Genomic DNA, 18,493 nt, shown 5'->3' with positions numbered 1-18,493 from the left:
TGCTGCCCGCCCACACGGCACACGCGACGCCTTACTCATGCCAACACCTCCCGCAGGTCGTCGTGCGGGGAGCTGCCTACGAGATGATGGATGTGGAAGAGGAGCAGCCCCACGCTAGCGCCGAATCATCATTATGGCCAGAGGAGGAGGGGGTGAGGGTGAGCAACCTGACAAAGGCGCCGATGCACGGCGACAACATAGTGGTGCCCCTCCAACCATGAAAGGAGGAGGAGCACCGCATCGCCGAGCAAGTCAACGTTGTGGTCGTCCCCGCCCTCCTTACTGACTCGCGAGCGGTGGCGGAGCATCGTGCCGCCAAGCCGGTGTTGCAAATCTCGACGCCGACAACTAGCGGCTGCCGAAGATGCACATGTGCGCGCACGACGGCGAGGCATCGGGCTCCGGCAGGTCGTCGGTGATAAACCTCGACACCAACTCCGATTAGTGTTCATTTTAGCATAAATGTAGGTTATTTTAGGTTTAATTTAGCTCCAAATTGAGTGTTCTACTTTAACTATGAATATGTTATGAACGAATGTCTATAATTATTCACTGTCTGGTTTTAATCTAGTTTTAATGTTGAGCTTTGAATGAGACATTTGTGTATAATTTGAATTTGAGGAGTTGAATTTAAGGGTTCAGTTAGAGGTGCTCTAAGAACATGATTCAGAGACTGCGGCAATGTCCCCCACCCTGAAGTTGGTGCGAATCATTGAGGGATGACGAGATGATGTCCATGATTACAAGGAAGCTACCCTCGGCTACCATCACCTATTAAGATCAAGAAATATTTAACTTGTGCTTCTTTTTTTAGCGATTACCCTGCTGTAAACGAATGACCTTCTGAGACACTCTATCTTTCTGCCCGGAAATATATTGCATGCATGGCATTTTACAATTCTTACTCCATTTTTTTACTGTGAATGTAAGAGCTTAGTGTTGGATAAATTATGCATCTCTGGGATGCCATTAGCAGGAACTGATTGCATCTAGATCACCTAAAAGCATGAACAGAGAAGGGTTTAGGGGATCATTAATGTCACGGCAGTGGACATGATCGCCTGCTTGGTGCAGGCTTGATGCAGGGGTGATGTAGTCGAAGTAGAGGTTCTCCTCGACGTCCTGATTCCTTCAGGGCGCCACCGGCACTGCCCGGGGACAGCAGCGGCGGCAGGCTTAGGTCTTCCCGTCGCTGCAGCACTCCCCCTGATCGGATGGGGTGAGAAAATATCGGAAGGAGAGTAAACCTTACGTGAATTGTGATCTCGCAGGTGGCCAGCTCTCTCCCCTATCCCTTTTAATATGGCGCTGGTGACAGGGGACCCAAAACCTGAGTTGGTTTTTGGGCGCCCCCGATCAGGGCGCGTTAGTTCTGATCGAGGCTCACGTACGTTGGTACATGGACCCCTTCACTTATCGTTATCCCTTCATCTTTTTTTTCTGTTAGACTAATAGATCTAACGGGCCTGTTTAAGCCGTCAGATCAAAACCAACATTCTCCCCCTTGATCGTTAGGCTTAACTTCATTCGCCCATTCTACATAGGAATGATGTACCAAAGTGAGGTGTTACTACAGCTCGAAACGCTATAGAACCTCAACACTTATAGCACACCCGCCTATTTCGAAATGGAAAACATTTTGCTAATTGGGGAGTGGTTTATTTTAATGGTCCTCTTATTCCAGAATCATAAGGCTTCCAGTAGTCCCATGCCGGCAACATGCTCACGAAAAATACTGGGTGGTAAGCCTTTTGTTAGCGGATCCGCAAGCATATGCTTCGTTCTTATGTGTTTAACATCAACTGTTTGATCCTGGATTCTATCTTTCACAACACGATACTTTATGTCAATGTGTCTGGCAGCATCACTTGACCTGTTGTTACTCGTATAGAAAACTGCGGGTTCATTATCGCAGTATAATAAAATTGGTTTAGATATGCTGTCAACCACTTTAAGTCCGGGAATAAAATTCTTTAGCCATACAGCCTGCCCGGTGGCCTCATAACATGCTACAAATTCTGCTTGCATCGTAGATCCAGCAGTTAAGTTTGTTTGGAGCTTTTCCACGATATAGCTCCTCCCGCGAGTGTGAATATATAACCTGACGTGGATCTCTTACTATCCACACACCCGGCAAAATCAGAGTCTGAATAACCAACAATTTCTAGGTTATCAGTTCTTTTATATGTAAGCATGAAATCCTTAGTTCCTTGCATATAACGCAAGACTTTCTTTGCGGCCTTCCAGTGGTCCGGTCCTGGATTTGATTGGTATCTGCCAAGCATCCCGGTTACAAAACATAAATCTGGGCGTGTACACACTTGAGCATACATGATGCTTCCGACAGCTGAAGCATAAGGAACCGACTTCATCTGATCAGTTTCACATTGGTTCCTCGGACATTGAAATGTCCCAAACTTATCGCCCTTAACTATAGGAGCAGGTGAGGGTGAGCACTTATGCATATTGAATTTTTTCAGTACTCTCTCAAAGTATGCCTTTTGAGATAGTCCTAACGTTCCTCTGGACCTATCTCGATGAATCTCGATGCCGAGGACATACGAGGCTTCACCAAGATCTTTCATATCAAAACTGGATGACAGAAAATTCTTGGTCTCATGCAGCATATCCTTATCGCTACATGCCAACAATATGTCATCAACGTATAGGACTAAAAATGTGAACCTACTGCCTTTAAACTTAACGTATATGCAGTTGTCCACAACATTTTCGGTGAAACCAAAAGTTTTGATAATTGTATCAAACTTGAGGTACCACTCTCTTGAAGCTTGCTTCAAGCCATAAATCGATTTCTTTAGACGGCATGCCAAATGTTCCTTCCCTTCCACAACAAAGCCTTCTGGCTGAGCCATGTAAACGTTTTCTTTTAAGTCACCATTTAGAAATGCCGTTTTAACATCCATTTGGTGTAGTTCTAGGTTGTAATGAGCTACTAATGCCATTATGATTCTGAAAGAATCCTTGGTTGACACAGGAGAGAAGGTTTGCTTATAATCAATGCCTTCTCTCTGTGTATACCCTTTTGCCACTAGCCTTGCTTTGAACCGTTCGACATTCCCTTTGGAATCATACTTGGTTTTGTAGACCCACTTGCAGCCTACTTTCTTAGCTCCATCGGGAACTTCTACTAAGTCCCATACGTCGTTTGAGCCCATAGATTTCAACTCGTCTTCCATGGCAACCAACCATTTGGACGAATTTTCGCTTTTAATGGCCTCCTTATAAGAGGTTGGATCCTCCACCTTTCCCAGATCATTCATATCCTCAATCATGAAAGTGATATAGTCATCTGATATGGCTTTCTTCCTCTCATGCCGTGGTCTACCCACAGGAGGAGGTGGTGGTGGTACATCATCATTTTGTGAATCATTATTTTCCTGGTGGTCCTCATTTGTGTCTGGATTTTCATTATTAGTCTCCGGATCACCATTTGACTGAGAAACTGAACCATGAGATTCAGGATCATCAGTTGTCACATTTCTTCGTATTGGAAAAACAATCTCTTGGATAATCGGGGATGGTGCACAAACCCGCTTCTCCTCAAGATCGATCTCCCTTAACTTAGTGACCTTATTATCCTCAAAAAATACCGCTTGTCTAGTCTCCACAAACTTGGTGGTATGACTTGGACAATAAAAACGATATCCCTTTCCCCTGTGAGGGTATCCAACGAAGAAACAACTAACTGTTTTTGGATCCAGTTTCTTAAGTTGTGGATTGAAAACTTTAGCTTCAGCAGGGCAACCCCACACTCGTAAGTAATTCAAGCTCGGTTTCTTTCCCGCTCACATCTCGTAAGGTGTATTCGGTGCTGACTTAGTTGGAGCAAGATTTAGTATGTGTGCAGCTGTCTTTAATGCCTCTATCCAAAGGCTTACTGGTAAATTCGAGTGACTAAGCATGCTTCGCACCATATCCATAAGGGTGCAGTTGCGATGCTCGGCCACACCATTTTGTTGTGGTTCACCAGGCATTGAGTATTGAGCAATGATTCCATTTTCAGATAAGAACTTGGCAAAAGGTCCAGGAATCTGCCCATAAGGAGCATGCCTACCATAATACTCTCCCCCGCGATCAGACCGTACAACTTTGATTTTCGCGTCCAGTTGATTTTCAACCTCCGCTTTATAGACTTTGAATTTCTCCAAAGCTTCCGATCGGTCACGTATGGGATAAATATATCCATAGCGGGAAAAGTCGTCTGTGAATGTAATGAATGAATCAAAACCATCTACAGACTTAACATTAAGGGGTCCACATATGTCGGTGTGAATTAATTCTAAAACCCCTGTGGCTCTTACTGCTCCTTTCTTAATTGTTTTTGCGAATTTTCCTTTAATGCAGTCGACACATTTGTTTGCATCTGAGAAGTCTAATGGGAGGAGTATTTCATTTTTAACTAAGCATTCCATTCTCCCCCTCGAAATGTGGCCCAAACGACAATGCCACAATTTCGAAGAATTACTAACTCCTTTCCATTTCTTCTCAACATTAATTTCATCACTCACATGCATAACTGAATCATTATTAAGAGATAACATGTATAGTTGGCCTCGTCTAACACCGATGCCTACATTCTTATTACATTTGATCAAAGCAAATTGTTTCTTGCCAAAATGGCACCCATACATATCATCATCTAAACGAGAAACTGAAATCAAATTCCTACTTAAGGTAGGCACATAAATAACATTATTCAATCTAAGAGTGTGGCCAATGTGTAGCTCCAACGTGAGAGATCCCACAGCTTCAACATCGGCCTCAACTCTGTTCGCAACCTTAAGCTTTCTTGTTCCTCCTCTTATAGTTTGGATCGTATCGAATCCCTGCATAGAGTTAGCAACGTGAGTGGTTGCCCCTGAATCAATCCACCATGACTTTATAGAAAAATCGACATAAAAAGATTCATCTACAAAAGTAATTTCATCAATACCTCTTTTGTTCATCCATTTTAGAAAGCCTGGGCAGTCCCTTTGATAGTGTCCCTCCTCTTTGCAGAAGTTACAAGCATTTTCTCCAGTAGTGGAGCTGCTAGGAGCAGAAGAAGAACTGCCGGCTTCTTTACCCTTGAATGCCTTATGGTTGAATGGCTTAGTGCCTTCTTTCTTGACTTGCTTTTTCTGAGGCTTGGGAAAACCTTGCCCGTCATGCTTTCTCTTGTTAGAGCCAACATGAAAAACATGGTCTTTCTTCTGCCTCATGATCCTCTCTTCCTCCTGGATGATCCTTGCGGTCATCTCAAAGAGTGGCCATTTTTCCTTTAGAGAGTTATAGTTGACCTTAAATTGTTCAAACTCTTCTGGAAGAGACTCAAGAATAATTATGACAAGAAGGGCTTCACTTAAAGAACACTCCAAAGCCTTAAGTTTGGTGTAAGCATTTACCACCCTCAATATGTGTTGCCTAACGTTTCCGTCAATAGTGTATTTCTGAAGAAGTTTAGCAAAAAGCTCATGAGCATACACTTTGTCGGAGCCTTTAAATTGCTCCTCCATTTCAGTGAGGAATTCTTTAGCAGTGTCTTTCTTAGGGAGTGCTTCAGAAATGTCCGGCGATATTGTCGCTTTCATGTTGAGAAGCGCCATATGGTTGGACTTGTTCCACTTTTCCATCTTAACATCATAGTCTTTCTTTAGTTCTGCATACCCTATAACACCTGTCACAGGTGCCACAGGTTTTTCTTCCCTCAAGGCATAGTCAAATTCATTACAACCCAAACATAATTCGACTTGGGACTTCCAACGAGGGAAGTTACTCCCCGTAAGTGGTTCGATCGTGTCGGACCGAAATGGAGCGGAAGATGTCACGACAGTGGACATGATCGCTTGCTTGGCGCAGGCTTGATGCAGGGGTGATGTAGTCGAAGTAGAGGTTCTCCTCGATGTCCTGATTCCTTCAGGGCGCCACCGGCACTGCCCGGGGACAGCAGCGGCGGCAGGCTTAGGTCTTCCCGTCGCTGCAGCACTCCCCCTGATCGGATGGGGTGAGAGAATATCAGGAGGAGAGTAAACCTTACGTGAATTGTGATCTCGCAGGTGGCCAGCTCTCTCCCGTATCCCTTTTAATATGGCGCTAACGACAGGGAACCCAAAACCTGAGTTGGTTTTTGAGCGCCCCCGATCAGGGCGCGTTAGTTCTGATCGAGGCTCACGTACGTTGGTACGTGGACCCCTTCACTTATCGTTATCCCTTCATCTTTTTTTTTCTGTTAGACTAATAGATCTAACGGACCTGTTTAAGCCGTCAGATCAAAACCAACACTTAGACCATAGCACTTATTCAAAGGAGTTTATATGGTAGCAACGGTGAATATTTTTGAAGCCGAAGAAGTCAATTTGCATGGGCATTATTTACATACATGGAGTACGGCCGGCCCAGTAGAGTGCGGTGGAGACAGGCTTGAATTGAGATGCGCTTTCTTGGGCTCATTTGGGCTAAAGGTGAAGGTGCAGGATTTCGGAAGTGGTTCCAAACCAAACTTACATCGTCAAAATAATATAATATAATTTTTTTAACTGTAAAGAAATTTCACATGTTTCACCAAAAGTAATTACCTATTTACTGTATATATACCTTTTTGTGTGTGATTTTCATGATCGGCCATGCCGATAGCTGACTAGAATAGGGGAAGTCAATACTTAAGGTGTGTGATGTAGCTAGCTTGCAAGGCTTATTAATGAACACGCATCAATTGTAATGGACTGCCCTGTGTGTGGCAGTCTCTATCACATGACAAAATTATTCTCTACTTATCTAGTTCACATGAACTTGCTGGCAAGCATCCATACATATACCCATCAGAACCAAGAATACTTGGCTTTTCTTTCTTTTAGTAGCATATTACTTGCTTCTACTTCAGGGCAGAAGAAGATGAATGGTCTGTGTGGTGGTCTGAGATAGCTTAGATGCGTAGATCTGTGTGGTGTGGCCTGCAGTGTGTGGCGCTGATGAGGCCGCCCACGCGCGGTACTCCGGCAAGCTCAGGATTATGCGGACCTTCTGGCTCCGCTTTATGAAAAGAAGGAAAAGGTGGTGGATTCCAGCGCTCCATGGCTCCAGACTCTCCCGCTGCTTCTTGCGCTTTTCGCCGCCCAGAAAGATTGACCACATGTGTATCTGGATTGAATTGTGCTAGCTAATGGTTGCTTCGTTCTTGACTTTGCTCCCTTTCATGTGCTCCACACGTTCACAATAGATAGATCCTGAAAACAATGCCACTGCCGGTGAGGCATCGATTTGTGGACTAAGTTGGTCACACAAACATGCGATCAATGCCTTCCAACGACCATCCAGATACATATATATGCCTCCATGTCATCGATATGCATGCATGATATATAGCAAACATGATCAAATTGACCGGTTAATGTCTTCGTTTGGTGTAATTGTGAAATTAGTATATTTTCGAACCCTCAACTATATATTTTGTGTGGCGAACTTCTGTTGGTTCTCATTTTATAGCCTAATTAATTTCCATGCCCATGACATTAATTGTTTCACAGTACGTAGTACTTTTCTGTTTTAGTATTGCCATGGTTTCCATTTTGTTGTGTTTGTCTCTCTCGGACCTTTGTGTTTGACAGTGACCAAAAAAGCTACACAAATATCTAGCAGTGGCCTTGTGTGGACATAAGATAATGTGGGGTATATCCGGCAAGCAAGGTCTACATGGCTCCGACTCCTCCGCGTGAGAAGGAAAGAAATCAACAATGGTATCTATTCCGACCCGCTCATTAGTTGAGTCTATTTGATTTGAGTGTGTGTGTGTGTGTGTGTGTGTGTGTGTGTGTGTGTGTGTGTGTGTGTGTGTGTGTGTGTGTGTGTGTGTGTGTGTGTGTGTAGGGAGGGGGGTTAGTATGTGGCAGAGTGGCGTAGGGATGACGTCGGCTGGGATGCGGCCGATCGTCGGTAGCACGACTTCGTGGAGGGGAGGGGGGTTGGTATGTGGCGGACCAGCGTAGGGACGACGCGGGTAGCTGGTGCAAACGCGGCCGGTGGAAATTAAAGGGAGGGAAGGGGACGCTGTGGTCAAATACTCAATTTCCCACCAGCGTAGACCCACACACACGCCTATTAGATAGTACAGTTTTTCATTGTATAAGAAATTTCATAATTTTTTTCACCAAATGGAATTACCTATTTACTGTATGTATACTTTTTGTGTGTGATTTTCAAGATCCATCTTGTCAATAGCTAGCTAGGATGAGAGAAGTCAATGCATAATGTGTGTGACATGTAGCTAGCTAGCGAGGCCTAAAAGAACACACATGTAAGGGATTATGCTCTGTGTGTGGCAGTCTGCATCACGCCATCACATGACAAAAATATTCTCTACCTTGCTAGTTCACATGAACTTGCTGGCCCGCATCTATACATATACCCACCAAAACAAAGAATACTTCACTTTTCTTTCTTTTTGTAGCATATCACTTGCTTCTACTTCAGGGCAGAAGAAGATGAATCATGTGTGTGGTGGCCGGAGATGCATGGATCTTTGTGGTGGCCTGCAGGGTGTGGTGCTGGTTAGGACGCCCACGCGCGCTACTCCGGCGAGCTCAGGATTGTGTGGACCGTCTGACTCCGCTTTACACAAAGGAGAAAAAGGCGGCGGATTCCGGCATTCCATGGCCATGGCTCGAGACTCTCCTGGTGCATCTTGTGCTTTTTGCCGGCACCAGCGGCCCCCAGAATGAACGAATTGTTGGTTGCCCTGTTTTTTATTTTGCTTCTTTTCATGCAGTCCACACATACAGGATAAGTAGATCGTGAAAAGGACTCCTCTGCTGGTGAGATATTGATTTGTGGACCAAAGTCGGTGACAAAATATGGGATCAATCTGAGAAGATTTATGCCTGCCGATGAATGGCCATCCAGATACATATACGATCCACTCCAGGTCATCGATTGTGCATGCATGATATAGCAGCCATGATCAAATTGGCAGGTTAACGCCTTCGTCCGGTTTAATCATGAGAAATCCTAGTATATTTTGAATCCTCAATTATTTCGTTTGAACTTGAATGATTCAAAGATTGCTCACCGAGCCTGCCGCGTGGTCTCAATTATATATTAGTTTGGTGAACTTTTGCTGGTTTTCATTCTATTTCTCTTGACTTGCAAGGTAGGTGGTCTATCGATTTTATCAAGAGAGAAAAGCAAAATATAGAATGGCCTACTTTGTAAGGAATGCTATGCCAATAATAATAATAAATAAGAAAAGGAAAAACAATCACTGACCGCAACCTAAACAGACTGCCTCCACCTAAGGTGACCTTTTCCTGGAGTGACTGTGAGCAAGATCTACGAAATCACCTTCAAGAAGGAAAGCGGTGCCCACCCACGCCAACCATCACCAGCATCGACCCCCGCTGAACACAAGCTTTTGCCTAGACCCGGACACAACCTCTCTACGAAACCCTGGGAATAGTCTGGCCTAGCTAACTTGAATGATTCGAAGATTGCTCACCACTCCTGCGGTCCTGCCACGTGGTCTCAGTTATATACTCCTTCCGTTCCTACATATAAGTCCTTTTAGATATTTCAATATGAACTACTTACGGAACAAAATGGATGAATCTACACTCTAAAATACGTCCATATACATCCGTATGTAGTCTATATTAAAATATCTAAAAATACATATATTTAGTAACGGAGGGAGTATTAGTTTGGTGAACTTTTGCTGGTTTTCATTCTATTTTTCTTGACTTGCAAGGTAGGTGGTCTATCGATTTTATTAAGAGAGAAAAGCAAAATATAGAATGACCTATTTTGTAAGGAAAACTATGCCAATAATAATAATAGTAATAATAAATAGAAATAGGGAAAAAACAATCATTGACCACAACCTAAACAGACTGCCTCCACCTAACGTGACCTTTTCTTGGAGCGACTGTGAGCAAGATCTACGAAATTGCCTTCAAGAAGGAAAGCGGTGCCCACCCACGCAACCATCGCCAGCATCGACTCCCGCCGAACACAAGCTTTTGCCTAGACCTAGACACAACCGCTCTACCAAACCCTCGGAATAGTCTGGCCTAGCTAACAACCAACATCGCCCCTCCCTACTCCGACCAAACATGATGAAGTACTAACTTTTTGACAATGCCTCCAAGGAGTAGAATGGCATCCTCAAGCGTCATCATCGCCGAAGAATCAAACTTTCGCCCAGAGCCTTACACCTCTCCACCTCCACAGACCCCAAGGAAGGAGCCAAGCTACAACGAACATGTGAGGCCAAGCCGCGACTCCACTCGATCCAACAACAACGAACCAGTCCAGTTGGATCAGAAGGACACCACGACCACCTGTATCACCATGGTAGGCTACCTGTGTCGATGCCAGCACCAACCCAACACTACAACCAGGATGCCTGGCAAATGCAGTCCTTGCCGTCGAGGAGAACGCGGGCCCAAAATGGCCCCCTAGCCACAAATTGCCCACTATGATAAAAAAAACACAAGCCAGAGCCGCTGGTAAGTAGCCGCCTCGTGTCGTGGGCCACATAGGCTCACATGCACCGACCGCCGCACCTAACCCGCCATGAGCCACCACCGCGCACAAGAGCAGCAGACACCTAGACCAGGCTGACATGAGACCTGTCACCACTACATGTTGTCGCATCACAACAGGCCATCAGACATCAGTAGGTCGCCGCACCTCAGAAGCACCTCCGTCCCGCAGCCAACACGAAGCACCCCATTCGAGATCCTTCAGCAAACTCCCCTACGTGCGAGCGGCCGCGAGCCGACGAGAAGAGTAGGCCACGCCACCTCCGGATCGGCGCGGGCTTCACTAGGCAGAGCCCATTGGCAATAGCAAGGGGAGGGGGAGCGGTCTAAGAGGGATTGAGCCGCCGCCCGGGTGGACCCGGGGAGGGAACAATATTGCATGTTTTTTTTATAATGAGCACACACCCAGCCTCTGCATAGTTAGGATGATATAGCCAACACCAACTCACACACATGCGAAAACACGCTGACAACTAGCAAAGTCACATAAGACCAATGATATTCGTTGGCAAGAAAAAAATGCCGCAAAACAATCAGATTTGTGATTGGCAAACTACAATAATGACCATATCCACACCAACCATCTCATGAAACCACACTGACGATGAGGTCTTCGATAGCAATGCCTTTAGGAAGGGAGCGACACTCAAGTACCACCATCACTAGATCCAACCACAAGGCCAAAATGTAGGTTTTCATCCTGAAGAATCAGTCCAAGCATATTCGAGCAATGCATTCGACAAGGTAAGAATGTAAGAAAAACATCGCCTTTTCCAGGTATAAACTGTTGGTTCTGACCTAGGCTTTTGCCCCTGAGGTCGAGACCGGGTGCTCGAGTAGCAACACCATCGAAGTCGCTCATGTGTTGTCATCACCACTTTTCCGTGATTCTAGCAGCAACATGTGATGCAACCGCTGTCACTGCACACCCATCCCTTTGCGTCAAGCCGTCGTCCATAATTTGTATCTCATCACTGAAGTTAACCACTGGATCAGGAGAGATGACCCCTCCCAGGGACCATTCAATGACCACTGCCGTCGTGGAGCCCTAGGAAGTAGTTGCAGTATAGTTTGCAGCAACACCATCTGGCAGGTCAGATCTGGATCACCACCACCAACCCATGGATCTTAGCGCCGCCAGCCAGCCACCGCACACGCGGAAAGCCAGCACCTCGCAGCAACAGTCCTCATCCAGTAGAAAGACCGACGCCAAATCCGATCGGATCTTGCCGGAGTCCACCCACATAGTGAGTCACCACCACAATAAGGGACGCGCCTCTAGCCATGGTAGCAAGTGACCCGCACAACCAGTCTCACCTGCCGTGAAGAAATATGCGTGCTCCCGGTTTCTGTAGGATGGGACATATGGTTCCCATGACAAGGGAGCGGTAGAGGGACGAGAGGATGTGAATATAAATATATTTTTTTGAAAAGGGGATATCCCCCAGCGTGTGCATCCAAAAGATGCATGTGACCATATTATTAAAGCAGTTGCAGCAAAAAACAAGGTCTGGTATCCAAATATATCTCGCAAAAGGAGCAAAAATAAGTAAAAGCTAAGAAAGATAAACATAGCCACAACCCGCAGGACGAGAAGATCAGAATATGCCAAACGAAAAAAAGATGGGATGCGGAAGCATCCTGCCGCCGCCGTCCGGCCACCGGTGGTTTCCTCTTGCAACAGCGAGGGGTTGGGTGGCTGGGGGGGGGGGGGGGGGTTGGGTGTGGCAGCGTGGGCACCTCCGGAGTCGACAACGGCGATCCAGGAGGCCGGTTAAGCTTGGGGGAGAAGAGTCCTCGCTGGTTCTCATTCTAGAGTTTAGTTTCCATGCCCATGATAATAGCATGGATGCCCCATGACGAAAATTGTTTCACAGCTGGTAGTACTTTTCTATTTTAGTATTGGCATGGTTTCCATTTTGTTGTTTTTGTCTCCCTCGGACTTTTGTGTTAGCATCTCCTTTTTGTTTTGACGCTGACCAAAAAAAGCTACACAAATATCTAGCAGTGGCCTTGTGTGGACATAAGATCATGTGGGGGATTCCCAGCAAGCAAGGTCTGCATGGCTCCGGCTCCTCCGCGTAAGAAAGAAAGAAATCAACGATGGATCGAGGGATCATATCTATTCCGACCCACTCATTAGTTGAGCAATATTTTGATAGTTGCCATATCGAATATTTTTTCTGGCCTGAGAGCTCACGGCTGCCTATATGCAGTGCATGTGAGAGAGACACAGTACGGCCCTAGCTACTACTACAAGTACCTTGGTAGTTACTGGTACTCATAACTGCCTCTTCTTCTTCCTCGACATCTCTCCTCCTCGGCTTCTCCACGCACCAGACCACAGCAGAAAAAACAAAAAAGCAAGCAAACCTTGGAGCTAGCTAGCAGTATGTCCATGTCATGCGGTTTGTGCGGCGCCAACAACTGCCCGCGCCTCATGGTCTCGCCCATTCATCATCGTCATCACCATCATCAGGAGCACCAGCTGCGTCAGCACCAGTTCTTCGCCCAAGGCAACCACCACCACCACCACCCAGTGCCACTGCCGCCAGCCAACTTCGACCATAGCAGAACATGGACCACACCATTTCATGAAACAGCAGCTGCAGGGAACAGCAGCAGGCTCACGCTGGAGGTGGGCGCAGGCGGCCGACCCATGGCTCACCTAGTGCAGCCACCGGCAAGAGCCCACATCGTAAGTAGTAGTACCGCTTAATTGTTTCATCTCTTGCCGATGGATGCGTCCCTGGCTTCCTCCTTAAAAATCCCCACCTAATTTATGTCCATCTATACCCACTACAAAAAAATAGCACCATGTAACCATCTCATATATCTGTCACATAATTCTGTTAATGTACGCTGCTCAATTGTTCTCCTGAAAAAGATATGCGGGAATGGATCTTGATATTCTTTAATTTTCTATGGAGGCATATATAGAGTTTGTGTTTTGTATTAGTTGATGCAGAATTGTATGGGTTGTCAAATCATCAGTCATACATATAAACTTATTTCATTTTATTTGACCAACAACAAGGTAATCAGTCATACATGCATACTGAAAATTTGACTTGTGTTCAATAACTAACCAACTCGACTGGCACAGCTGGGGGAAGACTTTAATCAAGCTGCTAGCTAGAGCTTAATAATATAACATATCTCTTTATGGGATCAAGCAATACATATGCGCTCAATTCTCAACTTGTCAATATCTATCTGGAGTCCACACTTTATGGTAATTAATTGACAAAGTTTTGTGAAATGGACAATATACATACTGGATCGATGCACCCTTTTTCTCATTTTATGTGGTCATTATGAATTTGATTGTTATTTAGTATTTCAATTTTATCTTGAGCTAGTTTTGCAAGTCTGTAGCTCATATATAACTGATACTACTCCCCACGATAGCTTGCGTAGTGGCCGGGTGATCGATCTACCGAGTTCATAAAACTGATCGAGATCGGGTCCAAAAAAGAACAAACCCATACAAAATGGAAAGAAGATCCTTGTTTAGTTAGTTTGCATCAGAAAATTGCCTAATTAGTTACTTGCTATCAATCTTTTGAACATGGCATGTTCACCCCAAACGGACTCAGATCACAATTATTGATGAAGTTACGCCTTTTAAAAACTCATAAAACTGTACATACATGTACAGGGCTACACACATGTACATAATACACCTAATTAAAACGTATATTCGTAGACCAATTGTTTTGGACGGTGCACATCTTTGAAAAAAAATGCCAGAGGAGTTGTTAGCTTCCACTGTCCAGAAATAGAATAGTTACAATCAAGTGCATCTCTGAATGAAAATGGATCATTTTCTAGTTAATTAGAGACCAATTAGATACTTCATAAACAGGGGAGTATCAAGTACGTATCTGCTACCCTAAGAAAGTACATAACTGCGATCTTATGATTATTTTCCTCTTGATGTTCAGGTGCCATTTTACGGAGGTGCATTCACCAACACTATTAGCAATGAAGCAATCATGACTATTGACACAGAGATGATGGTGGGGCCTGCCCATTATCCCACAATGCAGGAGAGAGCAGCGAAGGTGATGAGGTATAGGGAGAAGAGGAAGAGGCGGCGCTATGACAAGCAAATCAGATACGAGTCCAGAAAAGCTTACGCTGAGCTTCGGCCACGGGTCAACGGCTGCTTTGTCAAGGTACCCGAAGCCATGGCGTCGCCATCATCTCCAGCTTCGCCCTATGATCCTAGTAAACTTCACCTCGGATGGTTCCGGTAATTTATAGCACAAGCCAGATAAAATGATAACATATTTCCTTCTGATTGATCCACCCGTGAAGCAGTTGTTCCTCAAAGTAAAATAAGTCGGTTAGTGATTGATCGATTGGAGCCATTATGTTGACTTGACTATTTAAAATGGTCAGCAGATCAATCAAACAAAATGTATTTATTGAAACAAGTCTTGTTATACTACGTGTTGATTTAAACATGTAATTTCAAGAGGATAGCTACTTTGATGTGTAATAAAATTGTCTCAAAATTGGTGACAAGTGCGATTGTTGTTGTGATTTATATGGAATTATGTCAATCATATTGGAAAAATAATTAACCAGTTGAATTAAGTCATCGCCAACTCAAAATTAAATACGAATGAGGCTTTTATGTATAAAGTTTGTTATTTTATCTTGAGGACTTCTCTAGGGGTGGAAAACGGATTGAGAAAGTACACCATCACGATTGCCGAACATGTACAATGCTTATCTTGAGAAAGAAAATTATATTTCATTCACCAAATATGAGGTGAACCTTGCAACCACATGTATATTAAAAAGCTATGTGTCAGCTAACTAATTTGTGGACTTATCATAGGTTAAATACCTCCAATGTGTACGAATGAGGAACTTGAGTAGAATATGTGAAGTTGCATGGAAAACTGTGAACATATCAAATTATCAAGACATCACTACAGCTGTACATCATCCGAACTTCATGTATTATATTGAAATTGTGTGTTCCTTATCTAGTTGGATGTACTCCCTCCGTTTCTTTTTACTCCGCATATAAGATTTGGTCAAAGTCAAACTGCACAAAGTTTGACCAAATTTATATAAAAAAATATGAACATCTACAATACTAAAACTATATAATATGAACATACATTTCATGGTCCATCTGATAATATTGATTTCATATTGTGAATGTTTATATTTTTTAATATAAAGTTAGTCAAACTCTACAAAGCTTGACTTTGACCAAATCTTATATGCGAACTAAAAAGAAAGGGAGGAAATACTTATTGAAGTGATCCTTCATCTATGAGGTAAGTATTAATTAGTTTGTCCATCGTTTGATCAATCATGTGTATTTAATTAGTTTGTTGGATGTACTAAGTTTTAATTAGTTTGTTGGATGTACTGAGTATTAATTAGTTTATCCATCCCAAGCTTCATCTATAACCCAATGACAAAGGTGACAACGCTATGCACACATACATACACATGATTGATCAAACGATGGACAAACTACCAATGACAAAGGTGACAACGCTATGCACACATACATACACAAATAGATGAAGCTTGGAATACGGCATGGGTGGCAGCCTCGAACCTCAAGCTGGTGCGAACCCAATGAGCTAGACAAGATAACAATGTCTGTCCAAGATAAGGGGAAGCTATTGTTGACTGCCATGATCCAATAGGTTGCCAAATACTAATTGGCATGCGATTTATTCAGTCCAATGTGTTGGGTTTAGTTCCACATCAGATGTGGGGGGAGACATAACACGATTTATAAGGGCAGGGGTGTCCCCTCCTAATTAACATGCTAGTCCTTTGGAGGGAGAGGGCCCAAGGCCTCCCATAATTCGGTGTTGCTCTCTGGCTGAGCCTGGTTGACGCATGTGGGTCGGAAACGCTAGTGTTAGCGGGCCCGAAATTGCGTAACAAGTGGTACCATGAGCTAGGTTGTTCGAGGTTGCGATTGTTAATTCAGAGGAGGTCGTGTTCAATCGACGGAGGCGCTGCGAGGGTTTGCCAGGTGCCTGCGGTGAGATCGAAGTTGTCCGATTGAAGGTCAGCGGAAAGATCAAAAGCAGTCAAAGCTGGATCGATTTGGCAGAGGCAGCAGGCCGAGCAAGCTGCGGGGACGCGCAGGCCAAGCAGGGCCCAAGTGCGGGTGACTGGCCTGGTAAAGCACGCGGCTGCTAGTAGATAGGAGCGCGTGTGCGGCAGCCACACAAGCAGATGCGGTCTGCGATGTGGCACTTGGCAGAGGCTGTTTGGTACGTGGTTGGCTCAAGGAATGGCCTATTGATGCTGCTGGTGTGAGCACAAAGAGGCGAGATTTCACGGGCAAGTTTGGCTGGTTCTTGGAGAAGCGGTGTTGCATATAAAAGTCTGTTTGTTGATGTGCTTAAAGACTGTACCAAGAAGCAAGTTGACGGGTCAAAAAAAAGAAGCAAGTTGAGAACATTACCAAGGGTAGAGACAAGGCAAGGACGACAACGTGCGATAAGGCTTGAAGCAAGAGTCTGGAGCTTGTCGTGGCAGGATCATGCATACACAGGGCGTCAAGCAATGCACGGAGATGTGCGGGGCGGACACGGCGCAGGGTGGAGCATGGTTGCAGTCAAACATACATGGCTGGCTTGGACTGGATTGTCTAATGGACTGGCATGGAGGTTGGTCAAAGCAGAAGATGGCGGTGATTTCAGCGATGACGACATAGAAGCGTGATGCTGATGGTGGCCAACTTCTGGGCATGGAAACACGTGGTGCAGGCCTGAGGGCTTGTGCGGCTTCGACAGACTATGGCGCGGGGTTGATTCAAGATGGTGCACACATGAGAGAGCTTGAAGTCGAGAGGGCGCAGGGTAGCATGGCGCAACTACATGAAGTCATGTTGAAGGTGGAGCTGGAGTCTGATGGACGACTTCATTCTGTGTTGATGGAGGGGCTACAGCGTAAATGCATGGAGAGTCGAAGCCTATTTCAGCGGGGAAAGCGAGAGACACGTGGATCGGACTGGGGCCCAGTGGTCTGATGGAGGCGTGATACTCGGCATCGGTCGGTGATGACCGGTGGTTCTCTGCAGTGGGGGTTGAGTGATGTGGGTTCGCAACCTTGGGAGACTCGACCAGGACAATATAGGCTCGACGCAGTGATAACGGCGAGGCGTGCGGTAAGCACGGGACACAATGACATGCCAAGGCATCGATGGTCAAACAAATTGTGTAGGGGGTGCTGAAGCAGTGTTGACGAGTACCAGATTCAAGTTGGTGACTGGGTCTATCAGTGTCGGTTGATGGACATGAGTTGACCATGGAGAATCTGAGAAAGTGACGAAAAGTCTGAAATTGTCAAAAGTTAAGAGAGTACATGACCGTATATTCTGTGGTGTTCAGTGCACATGGCAAAGTGCAGATGACAAGTACAGAAGAAGACAGAGTGCTATAGCCGTGGGACATGTCAAAGACTACCCGAGATAAGGATGAAACAACTGCGAATTTGACTCAAGGTGACACAGGGCGACGGTGAGATTCCTTCAAGTTTCAGAAAGATGGTCAAGAAAGAGCAGTGATGTTGAGTTCAGTTAACTCTTATATGTGGCATCCAATATGTGAGTTGTACACTTTCACGCAAAAATGGTCGGTGTGTGATGGCGTTGAACGGATTCTTCGGAAGTTGAGAGCACAAAGTAGAGTAGTGAGAAACTTAATTTTGGTGAAGAAGACGAGAAGGGACTATAGTTGCAGATGGAGTCACATGAAGTCTGGGAGTAGCAGCCATGCTCATGGCATATCTCAAGTCCAATGTACATGTAGGTTCGACGCATGGATGCATTCAAGGTGGTGAACAATATTCACCAAGGTGGAGTTTGTTAGAGTTGTGTCGAATATTCTCGTACAAGGTAGGTTACAGTTGGACTTGGTTTTGGACTATATGTAGACAGAGTAGGAGTTGTGTCCTAGTAGGAC

The 18,493-nt window shown here is 45.0% G+C and overlaps 1 protein-coding gene across 1 annotated transcript; it reads left to right on the top strand.

Moving 5' to 3' along the window:
- The first annotated feature begins 12,735 nt into the window (after window positions 1–12,735).
- LOC123108498 (transcription factor GHD7) lies at window positions 12,736–14,934 on the top strand. The gene is made up of 2 exons (XM_044530277.1): window positions 12,736–13,230; window positions 14,480–14,934. The coding sequence occupies exons 1-2, from the start codon at window positions 12,925–12,927 to the stop codon at window positions 14,792–14,794; spliced, it is 621 nt and encodes a 206-aa protein (XP_044386212.1). The 5' UTR covers window positions 12,736–12,924; the 3' UTR covers window positions 14,795–14,934.
- Window positions 14,935–18,493: the final 3,559 nt, after the last annotated feature.

This window comes from Triticum aestivum, chromosome 5A, assembly GCF_018294505.1.
Source record: "Triticum aestivum cultivar Chinese Spring chromosome 5A, IWGSC CS RefSeq v2.1, whole genome shotgun sequence".
Lineage (NCBI taxonomy): Eukaryota > Viridiplantae > Streptophyta > Magnoliopsida > Poales > Poaceae > Triticum > Triticum aestivum.
The sequence above is the reverse complement of the archived record's forward strand: the minus strand, read 5'-3'. Positions and strand labels throughout refer to the sequence as shown.

Excerpts from the sequence above, each read along its gene's own strand:
- LOC123108498 (XM_044530277.1), top strand. The coding sequence starts at position 12,925 with ATGTCCATGTCATGCGGTTTGTGCGGCGCCAACAACTGCCCGCGCCTC. Across the intron at positions 13,231-14,479 it reads CACCGGCAAGAGCCCACATC|GTGCCATTTTACGGAGGTGC; the intron begins GTAAGTAGTAGT and ends CTTGATGTTCAG.